Source organism: Schistocerca serialis, chromosome 10 (assembly GCF_023864345.2).
Source record: "Schistocerca serialis cubense isolate TAMUIC-IGC-003099 chromosome 10, iqSchSeri2.2, whole genome shotgun sequence".
Taxonomy (NCBI): domain Eukaryota; kingdom Metazoa; phylum Arthropoda; class Insecta; order Orthoptera; family Acrididae; genus Schistocerca; species Schistocerca serialis.
Window position 1 is genome coordinate 141,311,648 of NC_064647.1, and position 25,275 is coordinate 141,336,922.

General features: G+C 42.6%; 1 protein-coding gene across 17 annotated transcripts in view; it reads left to right on the forward strand.

Annotated features, from left to right (window-relative positions):
- Positions 1-25,275, forward strand: part of LOC126424828 (zinc finger protein 501-like) — a 148,055-nt gene that overhangs the window by 62,958 nt on the left and 59,822 nt on the right. For all 17 annotated transcript variants that reach the window (XR_007576220.1, XM_050087622.1, XM_050087630.1 and 14 more), the window contains one exon: positions 7,614-7,712. Coding sequence is in view for 16 of the 17 variants with exons in the window: in XM_050087622.1 (XP_049943579.1) it covers positions 7,614-7,712 (99 nt within the window). In the remaining variant the exon portion in view is untranslated. The remainder of the gene's footprint in view (positions 1-7,613; positions 7,713-25,275) is intronic.

Below are 25,275 nucleotides of genomic sequence, written 5' to 3' on the forward strand. Positions count from 1 at the left end.
TAGAAATGTTGGAACATGTAAGGCAATACTGACACTATGATTTATCTTAGAAGATAGGTTAAGGAAAGGCAAACCTGAAAGGAGGATATAAGATGAACATCAACAAAAGCAAAACAAGGATAATGGAATGTAGATTACCAAATGAGACATTTAAAGTAGTAGATGAGTAGATGAGTTTTGCTATTTGGGAAGCAAAATAACTGATGATGGTCAAAGTAGAGAGGATATAAAATGTAGACTGGCAATGGCAAGGAAAGTGTTTCTGAAGAAGGAAAATTTGTTAACATTGAGTGTAGAATTGTCAGGAAGTCTTTTCTGAAAGTATTTGTATGGAGTGTAGCTACATATAGCAATTAAACATAGACTATAAATAGTTTAGGCAAGAACAGAACAGAACAGAACAGAAGGTATAGAAATGTGATGGTACAGAGGAATGCTGAAGGTTAGATGGATAGATGACATAACTAATGAGGAGGTACTGAACAGAATTGGTGAGTAATTTGTGGTGCAGCCCGGCTAGAAGAAGAGATTGGTTGTTAGGACACGTTCTGAGGCATTAAGGGATCACCAGTTTAGTATTGGTGGGAAGTGTGGCCGGTAAAAATCATAGAGGGAGACCAAGTGGTGAATAAACTAAGCAGGTTAACAAGGACTCCAGGTTACACAGTGACTCGAGGATGAAGAGGCTTGCACAGGATTGAGTAGCACGGAGAGCTGCATCAAACCAGTCTCTAGACTGAAGTCCACAACAACAATAAACAACATTGGCTGACTGTATCATGTGTCCTATGGTCTGAATATCTGCTGTCATTGGCTGGCGATATCACATGACGTGAGCTATAATTGGCTGACAAAAGTGCATCACAATCTTGATTTCAGTGGTGCTGAAGCTACCATGCTGTATTTGGTGGAATTCATATTTATACTTTCATGATATGAAAATGTGGAGTTTCCATGTTTCCATGGATCAAAGATCTTTCCAAAATGCCTTGTTTTTTGCTGGGTTTTATTTCCTAAAGTGCTGGAAAATTTAATACTGGTGTATAAAATCTTAACCAATTAAAGGATTGATAAATTTTACAGCTCCGAGAGACAGTATCTTACCCCTTAACACACAAAAAAGGTGCTTTCACTTGGATTATAGTGTATTTTCACCTTGGGAAAAAATGTATTTGTAACTGGAAAATCCAAGAATTTTTCTCTTGTCCATGTACCCACTATGCAGTAGTTCATATGGTATTTAAGGCAATTTGTAGTTTCATGTATTGATTCCTGTATTCATTGGTTGGTACCCCTATCTTTGTGATATATTTGTAGTTTTAGAAAATCAGTGACAGCTGCACTGGGCTCTGCCAATCTGTTTGGAAAGGGCTCCCAAAACCAGATTTCGTAAACTAATTTCCCAATACTGCTTGTGGGTGCCACAAATTGGTTCTGGAAATCTGCTTCTAGTTACTGGTTTCCCAATTCTGCAATCAGTTTTTGCTCCCATGTAAATGCAGCAGGTTTTGAAATGTGCTTGGGTTGTCAAGTTACATCTTGTTTTCAGAACATTCGTTTAATATGGACTTACTTTGCAATGAAGGAGAAGCAGAAATATTAGACTGAGCATGAAACTGTCTGTAATATTTAAGTGAAGAGAAATAACAATTGTGTTGACTGTATCAGAAAGTGGATCAGCTATTTTCAGACTTATAGAGTACACTGATGGAAACAAAATTGCAGCACCAAAGAGGAATTTTGTGACATAAACAAAAGTTTATAGGCGTGTTTCCAAATCTGAAATAAGTCTCTTCATATTTCGTGCCACTCGTGTGAGAGAGGTGCTGGTAGCGCCACTATGAGGATGTATTTATCTATAATGAAGTACTGTCTAAAAGAAACCGCATAAATATTCGTTCGGATCTTGATAAGATTTCAAAGTGGTGTAAAGATTGTCAACTTCGTTTAAATGTTCAGGAATGTAAAATACATAGTATCCTACAACTGTAATATCAGTGAGGCACTGTTGGAATTGGGCAGCTCATACAAATACATGGGTGTAACACATTATAAGGATATGAACTGGAATGATCACATAGGTTCAGTTGTGGGTAACACAGACTTTGGTTTATTGGTAGAATATCGAGGAAGTGCAATCAGTCTACAAAAGAGATTGCTTACAAATCACTTGTGTGGCTGGTTTTAGAATACTGCGCAAGTGTGTGGGACCCATACCAGATAGGACTAACAGGGGATATTGAACATATACAGAGAAGGGCAGCACAAATGGTGACAGGTTTGTTTAATCTGTGGGAGAGTGCCACAGAGGTACTGAAGGAACTGAACTGGAAGATTCTTGAAGATAAACATAACTATCCTGTGAAAGTCTATTAACAAAATTTCAAGAAATGGGAAAATGGTAACTCTAGGATTACGCTAGAACCACCAATGTATCGCTCCCTTAGGATCATGGGGTTAAGATTAGAATAATTACTGCATTTACAGAGACGTTCAGTCAATCATTCTTCCCACACTCCATTAGTGAATGGAACAGGAAGGAACTCTAATGACTGGTACAATGGGGTGTATCCTCTACCATACACCTCATGGTGCTTTACTGAGTATAGATGTAGATATTGATTGGACATGGTGAGTTGACATAAGTCAAGAATACCTTTAAGGTGGCGAAGACACCATTATCAACATCTCACTGAGTTTGAATGAGGTTGTGCAATAGGGCTACGAGAAGCTGGATGTTCCTTCTGCAATATTGTGGGAAGACTTGTCATTAATGTAGTCACTGTCATGATTGCAGCAGTGCTGGTCATGAGAATTTACTGATGCAAGAAGGCTAGGCTCCAGATGGCCACATGGCACTATGAAGAGGAAAGACAATCGTGTTTGACATATGGCTCTGGTCCATCATACTGATCTGCAGCAGATATTTGAGCAAAAATTGTCACACAACAAACTATTACAAACTGGTTACTTCACGGACAGCCCCGAGGTACAGGCGTGCATTCCACTGACCCCAAACCACTGTCATTTGCGACTTCAGTGGTGTCAAGTGAGAGCTTGTTAGAGGGCAGGGTGAACATTGGTTGGGTTTTCTGATGGAAACTGGTTCTGCCTCGGTGCAAATGATGGCTGTGTGTTGGTTAGGATGTGGCGATTTGAGGGCTTGCAACCAACCTGTCTGTGTGCTAGACACGCTGGACCTGCACTTGGAGTTATGGTCTGGGGTGCAGTTTGATATGACAGCTGGAGCACTCTTGTGGATATTCCACACATCCTGACTGCAAATTTGTACATCAGTCTGATGTTATGACTGGTTGTGCTGCCATGCATGAACAGGATTCTAGTGGGGTTTTCCAATGAGATGACGCTCGTCCGCAACTGCTATTGTAACCCAACATACTCTACTGTGTGTCAACATGTTGTGTTGTCCTGTCTGTCGCCAGTCAAGCACACATAGGAGATCATTGGATACCAACTTCAGCATCATCCACAAACAGCATTAAACATCCCTGTATTGGCTGATCAAGTGCAACAGGTGTGAAACTCCATCCCACAACAACAAACTGTATGAGGCATGTTGCATTTAGATGAGATTTTTAATGTGCAGCATCGATTAATCTATATTTATGCAGTATGCTGATATAAATATAAAAAAGAAACACAAATTATGGCACTTCAGCTTTAGAAACATCAAAATCAACATGGTGGCCACTCTATTTGCTTCTGTCAGCCAGTCACATGATATAAACGTGTTATTGGGTGGTACTAAAGAACACTGAAAATTTTTATTCAGTATTATTTTTACTATTTCATGAAAGAAGTTAGTGGTGACAGATTGATCTGTAATGTAAGTTGAGGTCTACATTCAGTTGAAAGGTGACAATTTGATAGTTGGCAAAGGCAAGGAATGTGATTCCATAAAAAGTTATCGTACTGTCATGAGATGTGCTGTGTCTGGTGTGGCCTAGCGGTTAGTACCGATGACTGGGTCACTTGTTCTAACCTGACTGCGCACAGTTTCTTGTCATTTGGAATTTATCAATTTTGGAAGATTGCTGAAATTTCTTATGCCTGTAATATTTGTATGTTCTGGAATATTTGATGTTTGTGTGAATAGCTACACTCCCAGTCCAGAAATTCAGTTCTGTTCTGGCTTTGCTATAAATACATTTTCAGTGCTAAGTGTTGGAATTCACTACTGAGCCTGCTTTCAGATTTTAACTTGATTGTTGTTACAACTTGCCACTGGTGCTCATGCAGCATGATTTAAGTTCTTCCACATATCATATGTGATTACTGTGATTACTGTTATGTTTGTATAATGTTTGTTGTTATCAGTCACCTGACTGGTTTGATGAGCCTGCCACAACTTCCTTTCGTGTGCTAATATTTTTCCTCAGAGAAGTACTTGTAGAAAATTTCTTGAATATTTGTTGGATATAGTCCAGCCTCTGACATCCCCCACAGTTTTTACCTTTTGCAGCTTCCTCTAGTACTAAGGAAGTTATTCCCTGATTCCTTAACACACATTCTGTCGTCTTGTCTCAGTGTTCTCCATGTATTCCTTTCTTCAGTGTTTCTGGGGAGAACCTCCTCATTTCTTGTCTTATCAGTCGAGCTAGTTTTCAACATGTCTCTACAGCACCAATTCACAAATACCTCGATTTTCTCCTTTTCTTGTTTTGTCATGGTCCACGATTCACTTCCCTACAATGCTGTGCTCCAAACATATATTCTCAGAACTTTCTTCCTCAAATTAAGGCTGATGTTAATATAGAAGACACCTTTTGGCCACTGCTGCCCTCTTCAGCAGTGCTAATATACTTTTTATGTCCTTGTGTTGTCTGTCATGCAGAATTGCAGAATTCCTTGACATCATCTACTTCTTCATAACTAATTTTAATATAAAGTTAACTTATAATCTCATTTCTGCTTCTTCTCATTACTTTCATCTTTCTTAGGTTTACTGTTACTCCGTAGTGCGTTCTGGACTGTTCTTGACTCTTCATTCCATTCAACAAATCCTGTTGTTCCTCTAAACTTTCACTAAGACTAGCAATGTCATCAGTAGATCTTATTGTTGTCATCCTTTTACATTGATTTTAATCCCACTCATGAACATTTCCATCATTGCTTCTTCAGTGTGTAGATTGAAAATAGTGGTATACCTCCTGTCTTACAACTTTTTTTTTTAACATTCTTGGCTTTCCATTCTTGTTTTTCCTTCTTGGTTTTTGTACATATTGTGTATTTTGTATCTTTCCCATTGGTTTACATTTGTTGTCCTGGGAGCATCTTGCACCATTGCCAAATACTTCCTATAGCTCATCAGATACTTCGAACACATCTTGGTTTTCTTTAAAATCTTGCTTCCATTATCAAGCGTAACTTCAGAATTGCCACTCTGGTACCTGTACCTTTCTGAAAACCAACTCAATGTCATCTAACAGAGCCTCGTAATTTTCTTTTCCATTCTTGTGTATATTATGCTTGTGATTGAATGTTAGAAGAAGGAAATTGAACAGGTTCCAAGGTGAACTCTGTATTTTTGTAGCTTAAGCGTGATATTTGGTGGTGCTCTACAAAAATAAACAGTTGAATTGATGCTGCACATTAAAGATCTCTCCAATAACATTATTGTTTGGGTACAATTTGAGGTGCAAAACTGCCAATACATAGTTGAGTAAAACTGATAATGGAATGTTGAAAGCAGGCTGTTTTCAAGTGAAGTCAAATAGAGAGCATCAGTCATTTTAAGGTTGTATGCATACCTTAGCCTCATGATGATGATGATGATGATGATGATGATGATGATTAACTGAGTTCAGTATGAACATTTAACAACTATCAGTTTACAATATTGGTGAACTTCTGCTCTCAGATGTTCAACATTTTTTCACAGAAATAAAGAAAATATCAAATTTCACTATGTTTCAAGGGAACTGCCGATATCACACTTTGTCATTAAAAATAACGGATTTTGTGTAATAATATTATGAGAAGGAAGTTGCTACTCACCATATAGCAGAAATTTTGAGTCACCGATAGGCACAACAAAAAGACTCTCACAATTATAGCTTTTGGCAGTTAAGGCCTTCGTCAACAATAGGCACTCACAAACATGACTGCAGTCTTAGGCAACTGAAACCACACTGCAGTGGTTCGTGGCTGAAACCTATAATTGTGAGAGTCTTTTTGTTGTGCCTATGTGCGACTCAGCATCTCCGCTATATAGTGAGTAGCAACTTTCTTTCTCATAATATTGTTGCATTCCATTCTGGATTTTCCATTATTTATTTACACAAAATTTTCATACATTTTGAAAGGTTTGTACCATAGTTTTCCTGTTCCTTCAGTTCTCCACAATGTGCAAAAATTACCACACAACCTTTGTCAAGAATATCCTTTATTTATTTTGCTTTGGCCATTAACAAATTGTAGCAGTGTTGCAAGTTTTTTGATGTAAATACTATGTTCTGATTTTTTAGAAGACTTGAGTACTGACCACCTCTATGTCAACATGACATCAAAACCTAATCTTCCTTTTGTAAGATGGACAGCCTTCCATACACTCACTTTCACTGTTTCGTAATGCTCTGAGCAACATGATACAGAGTTTATGTTTTCTCTCTTGTGGAGACACCACCATTTCCTATGACGTACATTCCATCATCCCCAACCATGTGACTCGGTGTTAAACCAGCTGGAGTTGTTGACATTTGATGCAATTGAACAAGGACATTATCTGCTGGACTGATTATAATGCCTACATGTACCTGTGCATTACAAATGTTCTATATAATGTTTCAGAATGCCATGCATTTAGCTGTAATCACTTCGGTCAACGCGTTTGATTAGATGTGAAAGAAAGAAAGTGGACAGAGTATTTCTCTGTGATTTTGTCTGAAAGTTTGTTGTAGTCTCTCTCTTGTCTTGTGTGTTGTGGTCTTCAGTTTTATGTAGCTCTCCATGCTATTCTGTCCTTTACAACCCTCTTCATATCTGCGTAACAGCATTGATTTCAGCCTGCTTCATGTATTAATGCCTGTCTCTCCCTCTGCAACTTTTACCCCTAGCACTTCCCTTCGCAACCAAAGTAGTTACTGCTTGATGCCACAAGATGTGTCCTATCAAACACTCCCTTCTTTTACTGAAATTTTGCTATAAATTTCTTTTTTCCTCAATTCAGTACCTCCTCACTCATTATTCGATCCGCCCATCTAATCTTCAGCATTCTTCTGTAACAATACATCTAAAAACATCTATTCTCTACTTGCCTGAACTGATTATTGTACACATTTGACTTCTGTACAAGATTACACTCCAGATAAGTACCCTCGGCAAAGATTTCCTAATGCTTAACTTGATATTAGATATCTGCAAATTCCTCTTTATCAGAAATATTTTTCTCACTGTAGCCGGTCTACATTTTATGTACTGTTTTCTTCAGCCATCATTAGTTACTCTTCTGGCCAAATTGCATAAGCCATCAACTACTTTTGGTGCACTGTTTCCTCATCTAATTCACTCAGTATCACACGATTTCACTTGACTGCACTGCATTAACTTTGTTTTACCTCTTGTCTTATGAAGCATTTTTAAAATTGTTCCAGGAGTGTTCATCTTCAGAAGACTTTCTGAGTCCTAGCGCTCCCAGTATTGAGGACGACGACGAGGAAGTTGAGGATGCAGCGAGTGAGGATGACTTTCAGGTGAGTCGTGTTTCCCGTGGCCTGTCCACCACTGGTGTGTTGCTGACAGCCATGTGCAGCAGAGGAAGGTCAAGCTACATATCATGTATAGTCCGATTCACAAAGAGTGGCGGTTCATGCAGGCCGTAGCAAGGATGGGGATTATATTGTTGCCTGTTCCAAATAACAGTTGCATTACCTGTGTACATGTGCTTTGTGCTTGAAGAAAGCCTGTATCTTGCAGATTGCATCCCTCACTGCTTAAGTAGAATTTCTCGCTTACTACCACCTCCACCACCACCACCACCACCACCACCACCACCACCACCATTTAAGACAACTCGGAAGAAATGGATTAAAAATTCAGAGAATAATTTACTATAATCACATTTAATACTCACATTGGCTATGCTATTCACACAGCAGACAGCTCAGAACACTACTGAATGCTCATTGGCTGTTGTAGAACATGTGATGTAGGTACGTGGAATGAGCCTAAAGTACCCCGCCATCATTTGTGATTCCAAATATAGCTGTCTGTAGAATGTTAAATTTGCTTGTCACCCTTCATGCTAATGTAGTCTAGTGAATAGGGAATCTTAGTAAAAAAAAAAGGCACACCCCTCAGTGCATTATACTTCTTATAAAGAGGTATGCAGTGTGTTTAAAAAGTTCTCATATTTGTATGACAGATAGTGCTGTCAATACTAGAAATAAAATGTCCTATAAACTTATGTCTGGAAATAAGTACTTGAAGTATGAGCCATTTTGCTTATCTCTGGAGTGGGCAGTATTCAGTGGTGCAGACTATCTTTTTGCTGATATTAATTGCTCATTTCTTACTGTTGTGTCTGTCTTTATTCGTACAAGGTGAACTCACATCCTGGCTCTTCTTCATACTTGGAGGATTTCAAGGTTATTGCCTGGGCATCAGTTTCCTAATGCAGTATAACAGAATACACACAAACAACTTGGTTATTCATCTTTAAAGATGAGAAAAGTTCAGAGTGCTATTAAGTACAAAACTTTTATCATCAGTTAATATAATTAGCAGTAACTCAGTCTGTATGTAGAAGCCTAGCAGTCGTGGAGTTGCTGGATTAAATCCCAATTTATTTTTACTTGTTTTCAGATTTCATATTTAGTACTAAGTAGAAATGTTGGTTATCAAATATTGGCTCATACTTTTAATAAAAATAACATATTTGTTAATAAAAGTGAAATGCAAGTAATAATAAATAAAGGTGCAAATAATGAGATTCTAAACAGGAAACTTACGATTACTAGAATTTCATGGTATGCACTCGGCTTGCAATGACAGCATTAAAACATAACAAATGTTTCGTACATTCTCAGCAATCTTCTAATTTTCAGTTGCAGTTTTTAGAGTTTCTTTGAGATTTCTACTGTACTGCTGTAGGCATTTCATTACAGACTGTAAGTATGAAGAAAATCAAAGAGAGCAGATCAGTCTGTAAGGTCTTCTTGTTTGGGCTCTGATTGTAATGCTGTTGTCAGACAGTAGCACTTAAAACTGTCTCCTAAATTGGCTTAGATTGGTGTCTGTTGGAATTAGAATAAGATTAGTGATTCTGTGGAGTGCGAACAACATTAACAGAGGAATGGAGTTCTATTATTCCATATGGGATAAGGCAGACAAAGAAGCAGTCATGGTATAATGCTACAGTTTATCTAATTGTGTCAACTGACAGGTATATTTTGTATGCCTCAAGTGACCTCTTCAGTTTTGCATTGTGTGTGGAAAAGTATTCAGCGGTCTCTTCCAGCAACTTACAGACAAGTGATCATTTGCAAGTAGGATAAGGGATTGCAGTAGAATCCCCGCAGTTTGTAAACCAGATAAAGGGGAACAAGTGTTACAATGAAAAGAAAAAGATCCTGAGACAAGTGAGCAAGTGTTTAATTCTCCATGGCCACTCTATGCAAGCTGTCAAGCCACAAGACCTCAATGGCAGATTACACTTCTGTCAATGGATCCTAAGATGGAGAGCTAAAGATGCGCAGTTCACGGCTTGCATTTAATGTGCATGTCAGGATGGTAGCAGGTGGGCATCTGGGGTGTTTTCCCTCTACAGAAATTGATAAATGCCAGGATTCATGGAGAAGGTGGACTTTATTGCTAAAAGTTACCACTAAGTTATACACCATTCATGTAAATTGGCTATGGCCATGGAGTAAACCGCACATTGTACGAAAAGAGCATTTCACCCTCAATAGGAAGCATGGGACCCAGCCAAGAGTACTGTGGAGTAGTTTATGTAACAGCTCGTGCCACTGCCCGAGGCTAAGTTAAAATGATGGAAGTAAAATACAGTAAAAGTTTTTACTATAGTTATTTGTTGCCATGTACAATTTCTTCCCCCTTCCATGAGAGGCAGTTATGCGTGTGTGATTGTTACAATTGTTGACACTAATCACTCTGAATGATCAATCCAAAACACACAGTTTTTCTTTTGATGTACATGGTAGATGGCCAACATTAGTGTTTCTTATTTAAAAAGGGGCCTTAAAGCTAGTGGAGGGTTGAATTCTCATTTTGAAAGTTGATCGTAAAATATACACTTAGGGCAGAGGGGTACAAAGTTTGTTTTTACTTTACAGTACCATGATCCATTGGTGTCACTTGAGTTGTTCATAACTGGAAGTCTCTGTTAATATAATGTCTTTTTTCTACACACTTTGCAAAGCCATCGGAGTTGGTGCAGCAGCTGGTAGTGGAATGCATGCCTGGAGCCAATGCACTGGTAGGCACCGTGGTGCTGACTGGCTCGGCTGGAAGCGTTGTCATCCAGGCACTGTAATACGTCCCCGGAGTCAAAATGGATAGAGGGTCGACTGGCCGAATGAGAGGATGTCAAGTACCTGCGACTGCAACACTCACAGGCAGGAATCATGTCAATGGGGGCTCAACAGACTCAGAATAAACAGGGGTAATTCAACAATATGAATACAGAACAGGCCTGTAAGAGGTGTAATTGGCAATTAAAAAATGAAGTATTATTATTTTCATTGCAAATAGTTTACTTTTACTCATGGTATCTGAAAACTACTTGCCCGTAACCTGTCTTTCATAAATTTGCTTGTAACTTAAATACACTCCTGGAAATTGAAATAAGAACACCGTGAATTCATTGTCCCAGGAAGGGGAAACTTTATTGACACATTCCTGGGGTCAGATACATCACATGATCACACTGACAGAACCACAGGCACATAGACACAGGCAACAGAGCATGCACAATGTCGGCACTAGTACAGTGTATATCCACCTTTCGCAGCAATGCAGGCTGCTGTTCTCCCATGGAGACGATCGTAGAGATGCTGGATGTAGTCCTGTGGAAAGGCTTGCCATGCCATTTCCACCTGGCGCCTCAGTTGGACCAGCGTTCGTGCTGGACGTGCAGACCGCGTGAGACGACGCTTCATCCAGTCCCAAACATGCTCAATGGGGGACAGATCCGGAGATCTTGCTGGCCAGGGTAGTTGACTTACACCTTCTAGAGCACGTTGGGTGGCACGGGATACATGCGGACGTGCATTGTCCTGTTGGAACAGCAAGTTCCCTTGCCGGTCTAGGAATGGTAGAACGATGGGTTCGATGACGGTTTGGATGTACCGTGCACTATTCAGTGTCCCCTCGACGATCACCAGTGGTGTACGGCCAGTGTAGGAGATTGCTCCCCACACCATGATGCCGGGTGTTGGCCCTGTGTGCCTCGGTCGTATGCAGTCCTGATTGTGGCGCTCACCTGCACGGCGCCAAACACGCATACGACCATCATTGGCACCAAGGCAGAAGCGACTCTCATCGCTGAAGACGACACGTCTCCATTCGTCCCTCCATTCACGCCTGTCGCGACACCACTGGAGGCGGGCTGCACGATGTTGGGGCGTGAGCGGAAGATGGCCTAACGGTGTGCGGGACCGTAGCCCAGCTTCATGGAGACGGTTGCGAATGGTCCTCGCCGATACCCCAGGAGCAACAGTGTCCCTAATTTGCTGGGAAGTGGCGGTGCGGTCCCCTACGGCACTGCGTAGGATCCTACGGTCTTGGCGTGCATCCGTGCATCGCTGCGGTCCGGTCCCAGGTCGACGGGCACATGCACCTTCCGCCGACCACTGGCGACAACATCGATGTACTGTGGAGACCTCACGCCCCACGTGTTGAGCAATTCAGCGGTACGTCCACCCGGCCTCCCGCATGCCCACTATACGCCCTCGCTCAAAGTCCGTCAACTGCACATACGGTTCACGTGCACGCTGTCGCGGCATGCTACCAGTGTTAAAGACTGCGATGGAGCTCCGTATGCCACGGCAACCTGGCTGACACTGACGGCGGCAGTGCACAAATGCTGCGCAGCTAGCGCCATTCGACGCCCAACACCGCGGTTCCTGGTGTGTCCGCTGTGCCGTGCGTGTGATCATTGCTTGTACAGCCCTCTCGCAGTGTCCGGAGCAAGTATGGTGGGTCTGACACACCGGTGTAAATGTGTTCTTTTTTCCATTTCCAGGAGTGTAGATAGTTATAGAAAGCTATTGGGAGGGCTATGCCTGTGAAGTGATGTGACTCATCAGAAGTTACCAATGGTATTCACCATTTGGCTGGGGGTTCTGGTACAACCTGTGGTGGTGGCCCACGGACTTACAGTAGCCATATTTATTCAAAACCCATACAATAATTGTAATGATTAGTAGAGATGCAGGCACAGACATAACCCTTGGAATGACCACCCGATTGGAATAATTCTGAGCGTACCATTCAGCAATGTGCATGGTAGCATGGTCAAGAGTAATTTGTCCATGTTCCTTGACTAGGAGTCCATTTATGGGCTGTAAGAGGTGGCTTTGAGATGTGTTGGATAATGTCAGGTAGGGTAAAGATACCGATACTTCAGGCAGGTACAGCAGGAATGGCTTAAGACCAACATTATGGGTATAAAACAAATTAGCTGAAAATTTAATAGTAGATGTGATGTTCAGTAAAAGGCTGCTGTCTGCTAAGGTGATATTGCATGCCTGAGACACGGACATAGTCTGGTAACAAGTTGGGAAGATTGTAGTAAGCTGATGCATGGAATACATTAGACTATTGCCGACAGGGGTGAACCAAGGCCATGCATTGTCAGAACAATGCGAGGGCAAGAAGAGCTGGTAGTTTCTTCGAGAAACATTGTCAGCTCACACCTCTTTACCTGAGTATTAAGTGATAAAGAGGGACACATGTAGTAATTGGTGTGTGAACAAGACTGAAGGTCATTGAGATGCAAGGTAGCGTGTGTTTGACGATCTCTGCTAATTACCGGTATGTCATTGGTTTGCTAGAGTATGTGTTTTTCAATTGTAGGCCAGATAACTGGGAATGGATGTAAGTGGTAGCATTCAACCTTGCAGTTGGCAGATGTGATGGGTGTGCTTGCTGATTGGAACAAATGTACCTGAGCAGTGGAGGAATATCATGATAGAGTTGATTCCCAAATAGTATAAATCAGCTGCATGGGTGGCAACAAGTGGGATGACATATTAGTGAGAAACACTGTGTAAGAACATCTTTACGGTTAGTAAGTTAGGGCTTAGTTTTTGTTGTAGGCCTAACTGAATAGTAGTATGAAGGGTATTGACATGCAGTTGGAGTGCATGTGTATTGTAGAGTAAGATCTGTGGCGCTCTGGTTACTTCAAGAGAAGACATATTCATTAGCTCATGGCACACATTAACCAATTCCAGCTGTATCGAGCTTCTCAATTCTTCATAGTGGTATATTAAATTGTTGGGTGGTTGATAACCTTCTATCTTCAATATGTTCAAGACATACGTGCTTGGGTACAAGAATCTCATGGTTTTTGTTGGAAAGGGACGTGATTGGTTCAAAGTGTTGTCCCATCGATCAGCATTAGTCTGATCAGGAGTGCCAAATACTGTTTTCAGTATCATATTACCTGCATTAAACCGAGCTCGTTTTACCCGATGGGATGGTACCGTGTTTGCGGTGCTTCCCAATTGTTTCTGGGCGGCAATAAGCACCCGTTTGACATCCCATAGGGTATGAAGGGTCTCAGTATGGCTTAAAAGGCAGAGTATTGATTTATAAAAAATTAAACAATTGGTAACCTGTTTTAAGGCTGTTTCTTCTTCTTGTAAAACTGTCAAATTCAAGTTGGTCACTATGAACATTTGATGTGACAGGTACAAGAAGTTATCCAAATGTTTGAATGCCATACCTGATGAAGATGGATGGTTTGGAAAGGGTGGAGCACCCTCAATACTAATGAGTAGGACAAATGCAATATAGCATCTCACCATCAAGAAAGTGTACAAGACTCTTGACTAACACGGTAGTTCTGTTTGGATCGGGTCGACAGCTATATCAACTTGACCACCAGGCTCCTACAATGAACCAACATACTAGTTACTATAAAAGTGTTATCGGGGAGGGGGGGTGGGGTGGAAGGGGGGAGGGGGAGAACTCTGCTGACACCGATTAATAAATACATAAATGACACAGATAATCCTAGCAATCTAAAGAAGCTGAAAGCTATACCAGACACGGACACCAAGATGTTACTTGATGGTGAATATATCACCTTTTTGGACTGGAGATTTTCACTCCACCGCAGAGCAAAAATTTCATTCTGGAACCATCCCCCAGGCTGTGGCTAAGCCATGTCTCCGCAATATCCTTTCTTCCAGGAGTGCTAGTTTTGCAGGTTCGCAGAAGTGCTTCTGTGAAGTTCGGAAAGTAGGAGACGAGGTACTAGTGGAAGTAAAGCTGTGAGGATGGGCCGTGAGTCGTGCTTGGGTAGCTCAGATAGTAGAGCACTTGCCCGCAAAAGGCAAAGGTCCTGAGTTTGAGTCTTGGTCCGGCACATGGTTTTAATCTGCCAGGAAGTTTTGAAAGTGCATAGTTCGCCATTTTTGATTTATAACATTTTACAAACTTGTGCAAACAGTGCAGACATAAAGTCTGAGCCTTGATCAGTAAGTATTGCATCAGGACTTCCGAAAGGCAGGACAAAGTGATTGCCAAAGGCGCAAGCAATAGTTTCAGTGGTCATATCCGCAATTGGTACCAAAATTAAGTATCTAGAAAAATGATCATTAATAGACACTATATATTTATTATTTTTGGTGCTTTGTGGAAATGGGCCGCAGATACCTATAGCCACAATTTGAAATGGTTTCACTGCTTCTGGTAAGGTCTGTAAGGGAACTTTAGTCCTTGGTGGAGGCGCCCTTTGCAACAAGGCAGACAGTGTTTGTCTGTCAACCTCTCCACCAATAATTTGAGGCTATTCTTGCTTTAGTGGCTCAATGCCCATTTTGTCAGGCCTGTAAACTATCATGACACTGTGCTATTATTTGTTGTTGCAATTCTTTAGATATTACTACTTTGTTACCCACCGGTGTCTTATGATATACTATACCATCTTCTGTAACAAAATCAATTTGTGATGCATACCGGTGGCATTCTACATCTCTTTTCCTTGTAATTCTTTCAGTTCTTCTATGGAAACCTCATCTTTTTGCACAACTCTAACCTTCCTGCTTAGGCCGTCGGCATTGCTGTGCAGGCGACCAGGCATATGCCGAACTGTATAGTCGTATACTGACAATTTTAATTCCCATCTAGTCAAATGACTATTGGGATCTTTTAAGCTTAACATCCATACTAAAGCAGCGCAGTCCATAACCTCAATAAACTGACATAACACTTAAAGTAATTTGTTCCAAACATGAGAGCGAGCAACTCCTCAGTGGTTGTTGTTGTTGTGGTCTTCAGTCCTGAGACTGGTTTGATGCAGCTCTCCATGCTACTCTATCCTGTGCAAGCTTTTTCATCTCCCAGTACCTACTGCAACCTACATCCTTCTGAATCTGCTTAGTGTATTCATCTCTTGGTCTCCCCCTACGATTTTTACCCTCCACGCTGCCCTCCAATACTAAATTGGTGATCCCTTGATGCCTCAGAACATGTCCTACCAACCGATCCCTTCTTCTGGTCAAGTTGTGCCACAAACTTCTCTTCTCCCCAATCCTATTCAATACTTCCTCATTAGTTATGTGATCTACCCATCTAATCTTCAGCATTCTTCTGTAGCACCACATTTCAAAAGCTTCTATTCTCTTCTTGTCCAAACTATTTATCGTCCATGTTTCACTTCCATACATGGCTACACTCCATACGAATACTTTCAGAAATGACTTCCTGACACTTAAATCAATACTGGATGTTAACAAATTTCTCTTCTTCAGAAACGCTTTCCTCGCCGTTGCCAGCCTACATTTTATATCCTCTCTACTTCGACCATCATCAGTTATTTTGCTCCCCAAATAGCAAAACTCCTTTACTACTTTAAGTGCCTCATTTCCTAATCTAATTCCCTCAGCATCACCCGACTTAATTAGACTACATTCCATTATCCTTGTTTTGCTTTTGTTGATGTTCATCTTATATCCTCCTTTCAAGACACTGTCCATTCCATTCAACTGCTCTTCCAAGTCCTTTGCTGTCTCTGACAGAATTACAATGTCATCGGCGAACCTCAAAGTTTTTATTTCTTCTCCATGAATTTTAATACCTACTCCGAATTTTTCTTTTGTTTCCTTTACTGCTTGCTCAATATACAGATTGAACAACATCGGGGACAGGCTACAACCCTGTCTTACTCCCTTCCCAACCACTGCTTCCCTTTCATGTCCCTCGACTCTTATAACTGCCATCTGGTTTCTGTACAAATTGTAAATAGCCTTTCGCTCCCTGTATTTTACCCCTGCCACCTTCAGAATTTGAAAGAGAGTATTCCAGTCAACATTGTCAAAAGCTTTCTCTAAGTCTACAAATGCTAGAAACGTAGGTTTGCCTTTCCTTAATCTTTCTTCTAAGATAAGTCGTAAGGTCAGTATTGCCTCACGTGTTCCAGTGTTTCTACGGAATCCAAACTGATCTTCCCCGAGGTTGGCTTCTACTAGTTTTTCCATTCGTCTGTAAAGAATTCGTGTTAGTATTTTGCAGCTGTGACTTATTAAGCTGATAGTTCGGTAATTTTCACATCTGTCAACACCTGCTTTCTTTGGGATTGGAATTATTATATTCTTCTTGAAGTCTGAGGGTATTTCGCCTGTTTCATACATCTTGCTCACCAGATGGTAGAGTTTTGTCAGGACTGGCTCTCCCACGGCCGTCAGTAGTTCCAATGGAATATTGTCTACTCCGGGGGCCTTGTTTCGACTCAGGTCTTTCAGTGCTCTGTCAAACTCTTCACGCAGTATCGTATCTCCCATTTCATCTTCATCTACATCCTCTTCCATTTCCATAACATTGTCCTCAAGTACATCGCCCTTGTATAGACCCTCAATATACTCCTTCCACCTTTCTGCTTTCCCTTCTTTGCTTAGAACTGGGTTTCCATCTGAGCTCTTGATATTCATACAAGTGGTTCTCTTTTCTCCAAAGGTTTCTTTAATTTTCCTGTAGGCTCTATCTATCTTACCCCTAGTGAGATAAGCCTCTACATCCTTACATTTGTCCTCTAGCCATCCCTGCTTAGCCATTTTGCACTTCCTGTCGATATCATTTTTGAGACGTTTGTATTCCTTTTTGCCTGTTTCACTTACTGCATTTTTATATTTTCTCCTTTCATCAAGTAAATTCAATATTTCTTCTGTTACCCAAGGATTTCTACTAGCCCTCGTCTTTTTACCTACTTGATCCTCTGCTGCCTTCACTACTTCATCCCTCAAAGCTACCCATTCTTCTTCTACTGTATTTATTTCCCCCATTCCTGTCAATTGCTCCCTTATGCTCTCCCTGAATCTCTGTACAACCTCTGGTTCTTTTAGTTTATCCAGGTCCCATCTCCTTAAACTCCCACCTTTTTGCAGTTTCTTCAGTTTTAATCTACAGGTCATAACCAATAGATTGTGGTCAGAGTCCACATCTGCCCCTGGAAATGTCTTACAATTTAAAACCTGGTTCCTAAATCTCTGTCTTACCATTATATAATCTATCTGATACCTTTTAGTATCTCCAGGGTTCTTCCATGTATACAACCTTCTTTCATGATTCTTAAACCAAGTGTTAGTTATGATTATGTTGTGCTCTGTGCAAAATTCTACCAGGCGGCTTCCTCTTTCATTTCTGTCCCCCAATCCATATTCACCTACTATGTTTCCTTCTCTCCCTTTTCCTACACTCGAATTCCAGTCACCCATGACTATTAAATTTTCGTCTCCCTTCACAATCTGAATAATTTCTTTTATTTCATCATACATTTCTTCAATTTCTTCGTCATCTGCAGAGCTAGTTGGCATATAAACTTGTACTACTGTAGTAGGTGTGGGCTTCCTATCTATCTTGGCCACAATAATGCGTTCACTATGCTGTTTGTAGTAGCTTACCCGCATTCCTATTTTCCTATTCATTATTAAACCTACTCCTGCATTACCCCTATTTGATTTTGTGTTTATAACCCTGTAGTCACCTGACCAGAAGTCTTGTTCCTCCTGCCACCGAACTTCACTAATTCCCACTATATCTAACTTCAACCTATCCATTTCCCTTTTTAAATTTTCTAACCTACCTGCCCGATTAAGGGATCTGACATTCCACGCTCCGATCCGTAGAACGCCAGTTTTCTTTCTCCTGATAACGACATCCTCTTGAGTAGTCCCCGCCCGGAGATCCGAATGGGGGACTATTTTACCTCCGGAATATTTTACCCAAGAGGACGCCATCATCATGTAATCATACAGTAAAGCTGCATGCCCTCGGGAAAAATCCTCAGTGGTACTGTAATTAATTTCTGCTGAATTCATTTGTCTGGAGGCGTAAAAAATTGGTCTTTTCTCACCATTATAGTCATGCCTTAAAACAGTTCCGACAGTGTAATCTGAAGTGTGTGTCAAAAGAATAAAAGGTTTTTCAAAATCTGGATATACAGGATGTCCCATTTATCTTGACTACCCTAAATAACTGTTTTCCAGATGCAAATAAAAAAAAATGTTTCAAGAAAATGTTCTTTAGCTGTCAGGATGACATCAATCAGCAAGGTTGCCTTCATTGTAGCTTTGTTTTTTACAAAGATATGATCAGTGGTATGACTTTTTTAAATGGCACCCAGTATTTTTTCAGTAATTCATTTCCTCTCGTAAAGACCTATTCAAAAATGTATCACAGTGTACCATTCACTGAAACACATCATCATTCATTACATAACACAACACTGACTTTGAGCCTGGGATCACAAACTCATCCACTTGCTGGAGTTGTCAGAAAACAAATGAAAACCAAGTAAAAACATAGCACAAAATTAACTTTGAATGTTCTCCTCCTGGGCGAGGAGAGTCAAAGGTGCTCAAAATGGTGATCCCGGACACTGATACACTGGGGCACACATTGAATGTAGGAATTATTTACTGTTTCCAGTGTTGCCTACTGAAGAGAATTACAAGCAACCACTATACGTTCCTGCATGTCCTCTGGAGTTGTTGGAATATCACGATAGACAACGTCTTTAATGCATCCCCAAAGAAAAAAGTCCAGAGGATTTAAATCAGGAGACCTAGCAGGCCAAGTAACTGTTCCTCCTCAACCAATCCATCTGGCAGGATACCTTCGGTTCAGAACACAATGTGCACATAAGGCATTATGTGCTGGACATCGATCGTGTCAATACCACATAAGTGTTCTGGTTCTCATCGGCACTTCATCCAGAAGAGGAGGAAGGATTCATCTGAGGAAGTTGACATACGCTGTGCTGTTTAGACTACCACTGATGAAATAAGGGCCCATAATTATAGTACCAAGCATCTTAAACCAGACATTAACACTCCATTGACGCTGATGTTCCACCTGCCGAAGCCATCGTGGTTGTTGCTGGACCAATAATGCATGTTCCTTGTATTTACCTGTCCTTTGTTTGAGAAGGAACATTCATTTGTAAATAGAACATCGGAGAAGATGTTCGGGTTGGCGAGGATTTGCTGCTGTGCCCACTGACAGAACTGTACATGATTCTGGTAATCATTCCCATGTAATTCTTGATGTAGTGTACGTGATAAGGATGAAACCAGTGATGTGTAAGAATATGATATACACTTGTTTTAGGAATGCCAAGCAGTTGAATGGAATGGACAGTGTCTTGAAAGGAGGGCATAAGATGAACATTAACAAAAGCAAAACAAGGATAATGGAATCTAGTCGAATTAAGTTGGGTGATGCTGAGGGAATTAGATTAGGAAATGAGACACTTAAAGTAGTAAAGGAGTTTTGCTATTTGGGGAGCAAAATAACAGATGATGGCCAAAGTAGAGAGGATACAAAATGTAGACTGGTAATGGCAAAGAAAGCATTTCTGAAGAAGAGAACTTTGTTAACATCAAGTATTGATTTAAGTGTCAGGAAGTCGTTTCTGAAAGTATTTATATGGAGTGTAGCCATGTATGGAAGTGAAACATGGACGATAAATAGTTTGGACAAGAAGAGAATAGAAGCTTTCGAAATGTAGTGCTACAGAAGAATGCTGAAGATAAGATGGGTAGATCACTTAACTAATGAGGAGGTATTGAATAGAATGGGGAGAAGAGGAGTTTGTGGTACAACTTGACTAGAAGAAGGGATCGGTTGGTAGGACATGTTCTGAGGCATCAAGGGATCTCCAATTTAGGACTGGAGGGCAGGATGGAGTAAAAATTGTAGAGAGAGACCAAGAGATGAATATACTAAGCAGATTCAGAAGGATGTAGGCTGCAGTAGGTACTGGGAGATGAAGAAGCTTGCACAGGGTAGAGTAGCATGGAGAGCTGCATCAAACCAGTCTCAGGACTGAAGACGACAACAATAAACAACAATAATCTCTTGTTCATGCTCTTGTGTGCTCACATGTGGATTCATAGCAACGGAAGCGAGAAAGTAACTGCGGCTGCTTTGTTTATGTGAATGCTATAACGATTACGTTGTCATGGGTAGAAACTTCCCGTTTCCTGAAGCGTTGCAGCAAGATGAGAAAACATCCATCGGGAAGGTGGGTTCTTATCAGGATATCTCTTTCCGTACAGTTCTGCTGCCTGCGTAGCATTTCACCTACCTTCAACAACAACAATAAAAGAAATGTTATGTTGATTTGTAGGAAGGACAGCCTTTACTGATTGCCTACTCTACACAACAGTTTTTAAAGGGGCTAAACCACTGTACTAAATGTACCCGTGCATAAGAAAACAGTATTGCAATTATTGTTCTGCTAACAGTTCTATTCCAGTTTTATTTTACTTCACATTGTGATAAGGCTAATATCACCTCACGAAAATTTCTCCATTGTGTTATCCATACCATACCTTTGCACTGTTACATTAATACCTGTTATTATCTTGTGTGGCATGAGTTGTGTGCACTTCATTCTGTAGACCTCCTACTATATGGCAGAAAAATAGAAAGTGTTAACCTGGTGTACACATCCTAGCAAATTAGTAAAGTAACTGTGGTGAGGTCTGTAAAAGCGGAAATAATATTTGTGAAGGCAGGGTGTGTGTTGCACAAGAAGCAGAAATGTCTCTCTGGAACTGTGGCTGGCAGTGCTGTATTCTCTGACACTAATGGTAAGACTAGTGTCTAAAATATCAGTTTCTCTGTTTCATAATGTTTGACAGAAATTGCTTTCCCTCTTAATTGTTGAAGCAGGTTTATCAATAACATAGTTTGAAAAAGATTTCTTACCTAAGTGCACATCAAAACAACAAGCTTTCTGCATCATTCATAAATATTTATTGAACACTATAGTTTTTTATGCAAATATTTGTCAAGATTACAACATAGAAAACAGTGCTTGCTATTTTGAACTGTTTAAACAGTAACTTTCAGATCTGGAAGTTGTTATAAAAAGATACAAGTTAGAAATACTTCAGAGTAGAATTAACTAGAGTAATTGTGCAAAAGCAGGATACATGCTTGCAATGTCTATATGGAGAGAATAGGTACGACACTTAATTATTTCAGTGTTGACATTCTCAAGCAAATGTCAACTATAGAAGAAAGTAAAATATAATTGTATGAGTATGATCCAAAGTTAGTGGTATGAAGCCGCATGCAAATGAAATTTCAGTAAAAACATATCTTACAGTCATATTTACGATATATGTATGTCAAACATAGTGTGTGAAAATCATTGTCGTAATGATCAAATAACTTACAGATGGGTGACCTCATCGGCACCTGCCGATATTTTGACAGGAGCACGTGCTGCCATTTTTGAGGCAAAATTGTGGAGAGTAAGTGCTGTACAAAGAAATTTAAAACCTCAGTTTGCAGAGGAACTCTGGAAAGATTCTCCCCCCTCCCTCCCTCCCACCCTCCCTCCCTCTTTTCGCTGCCCCTCCTTCCCTCCCTCCCTCCCTCCCTCTTCTTCCTCCCTCCCTCCCTCCCTCCCTCTTCTTCCTCCCTCCCTCCCACTTCTCCCTCCCTCCCTCCCCCTTCTCCCTCCCTCCCTCCCTTCCTTCCTCCCTCTTCTCCCTCCCTCCCTCCCTCCCTTCGTCTCTTCTCCCTCCCTCCTCTCTTCTCCCTCCCTCCTCTCTCTTCCCCCTCCCTCCTCTCTCTTCCCCCTCCCTCCTCCCTCTTCCCACTCCAACCTCCCTCTCCCCCTCCCTCCTCCCCCTCCCTCCTCCCCCTCCATCTGCCCCTCCCTCTACCCCTCCGTCCTCCCCCTCCCCCTCCCTCCTCCCATTCATCCCTTCCCTCCCCCTCTCATCACCCCCCTCTCATCGCCTCTCTCACTCTCTTATTCCCTTACTCTGTTATCCCCTTACTCTCTCACCCCTCCCTCTCTCTCACCCCCTCCCTCTCTCTCACCCCCTCTCTCTCTCACCCCCTCCCTCTCTCTCACCCCCTCCCTCTCTCTCACCCCCTCCCTCTCTCTCACCCCCTCCCTCTCTCTCTCCCCTCCCCCTCTCCTCTCCCCTCCCTTCCTACACTGTCATCCCCTATCCCCTCCCCTCCCATTTCCTCATCACCTCTCCCCTTTCCTCCTCACCCCTCCCTTCCTCCTCTCCCCTCCCCTTTCCTCCTCACCCCTCCCCTTTCCTCCTCATCCCTCCCCTTTCCTCCTCACCCCTCCCCTTTCCTTCTCACCCCTCCCCTTTCCTTCTCACCCCTCCCCTTTCCTTATCTCCCGTCCCCTTTCCTCCTCTCGTCTCCCCTTTCCTTCTCACCCTCCCCTTTCCTCCTTTCCCCTCCCCTTGCCTCCTCTCCCCTCCCCTTTTCTCCTCTCCCCTCCCCTTTCCTCGTGCCCTCTCCCCTCCCCTTTCCTCGTGCCCTCCCCCCTCCCCTTTCCTTGTGCCCTCTCCCCTCCCCTTTCCTTGTGCCCTCTCCCCTCCCCTTCCCTCCCCACCCCTTTCCTCATGCCCTCTCCCCTCCCCTTCCCTCCCCTCCCCTTTCCTCCCATCTCCTTTCCTCCCCTCCCCTTTCCTCCCCTCCCCTCACCTCCTCTCCCCTCGCCTCCCCTCCCCTCCCCTTGCCTGCCCTCCCCTCGCCTTTCACACGCCCCTCCCCTCCCCTTTCCCAGGCTGCTCTCCCCTCCCCTTTCCCACTCCCCTTTCCCCCTTCCCTTTCCCCTTCCCCACGCCCCTCCCCTTCCCCTCCCCTTCCCCCTCCCCTTCCCCACGCCCCTCCCCTCCCCTTCCCCCTCCCCTTCCCCACGCCCCTCCCCTTCCCCCTCCCCTTCCCCACGGCCCTCCCCTTCCCCCTCCCCTTCCCCACGGCCCTCCCCTTCCCCACGGCCCTCCCCTTCCCCACGCCCTCCCCTTCCCCCTCCCCTGCCCCCTCCCTTTCCCCCTCCCCCTTCCCCCTCCCCCTTCCCCCTCCCCCTCCCCACGCCCCTCCCCACGCCCCTCCCCTCTCCCCCTCCCCACGCCCCTCCCCTTTCCCCCCTCCCCTTTCCCCCTCTCCTTTCCCCCTCCCCTTTCCCCTCCCCTTTCCCCCTCCCCTTTCCCCTCTCCCCTTTCCCACGCCCCTCCCCCTTCCCCCTCCCCTTTCCCCCTCCCCTTCCCCTCACATCTTCCCCACGCCCCTCCCCCCTCCCCTTCCCCACACCCCTCTCCCCCACCTTACCCCTTCTCCCCCACCTTACCCCTTCTCCCCCACCTTCCCCCTTCTCCCCCACCTTCCCCCTTCTCCCCCACCTTCGCCCTTCTCCCCCCTTTCCCCCTCTCCCCCTCCTTCTCCCTCTCCCTCTCCTTATTGGGAGGACGACGATTCAATCCTGTGTCCGGGCATCCTGATTTAGGTTTTCCGTTATATCTCAAAATTGCTCCAGGCAAATGCTGGGTTGGTTCCTTTGAAAGGGCATGGCAAATTTCTTTCCTCATTCTTCCGTAATCCGATGAGACCGATTAACTTGCTGTTTGATCTTCTCCCCCAAGCAACCCAACCCAATCTCCCTCTCTCCACCCTCTGTCCACCCTCTGGCCCCCTCTTCGCCCTCCTCCACCCTTTCTCTCTCTCTCTCTCTCTCTCTCTCTCTCTCTCTCTCTCTCTCTCTAACTCTCTAAATGCTAGCACCATCAAAAACCAAAGATGACCTATGCCAGAAGTTATCAATAGTGGAATTAATAATCAACAGGCAAGGAAGCATTAACTCTGTCCCTCTGCTTTTGACAAGGGAGAGACCAGTATTCTGTGCAGAATTTAAACAATATCCAACATCTTTGTTTATAAGCTTACTTGCTACCTTAATTTCAACTGCTTCCTTAAGAACACTATTTTAGTAGCTGAACGTGCTTGTCAGAATCTCTGTGTTGTTATATTCCATGGGGTGAACTGTGACAAGAGAATGTTCTGCAATGGCAGATTTACTTGGCTGTTGTAAGCATGTGTGATGCTTCTGCTCAGTACACCAGTCCTCCACAATCTTGATAATCTGACCAATATGTGACATGTTACAATTCCTGGAATATCATAAACACCCGCCTTATGCAAACCAAGATCATTCATTACACAACCAAAAAGGATTGTGATCTTAGATGGTGGTTGATAAACACTTTTCACCTCATATTTCCACAAAATGCAATCAGTCCTGTTAGAAATGCTCCCTGTGTAAGACAAAAAGGCAATAAAATTTTGTAGCACTTCTGTATTATCACCACTCACCCAATGCTTGTCTGGTCTGTCTGTCACTATAACCATTCTTATGAAAGGTGATCTTGAGATGGGCTAACTCATCTGACTAACTCTCTCGGTCCAAGATAACATGGGCTCTGTGAATGAAGGTATGAAATATCCTTCACGTTGATCTGGATGTTGACAACTATCAGCCCACAGATACAAATTAGAGTGAGTAGGCTTCCTCTATACGGCATGTCCCAGTGTACCAGCAGCTTTCCTCCTGACCAACACATCAAGCAAAGCAGACAATCATCCTTTTCTACCTCCATTATGGAGTAAATATGTGGGTGGATTTAATTCAGGTGTTCCAAAAGTATGTGGAAGTCAACAGACATCAAAATAGTTTGTTAATTTAGCACTAAAATTAATCTCAATCATTCCTAATAAATTAGATGGGGGAATGTAACTGAGCTGAGA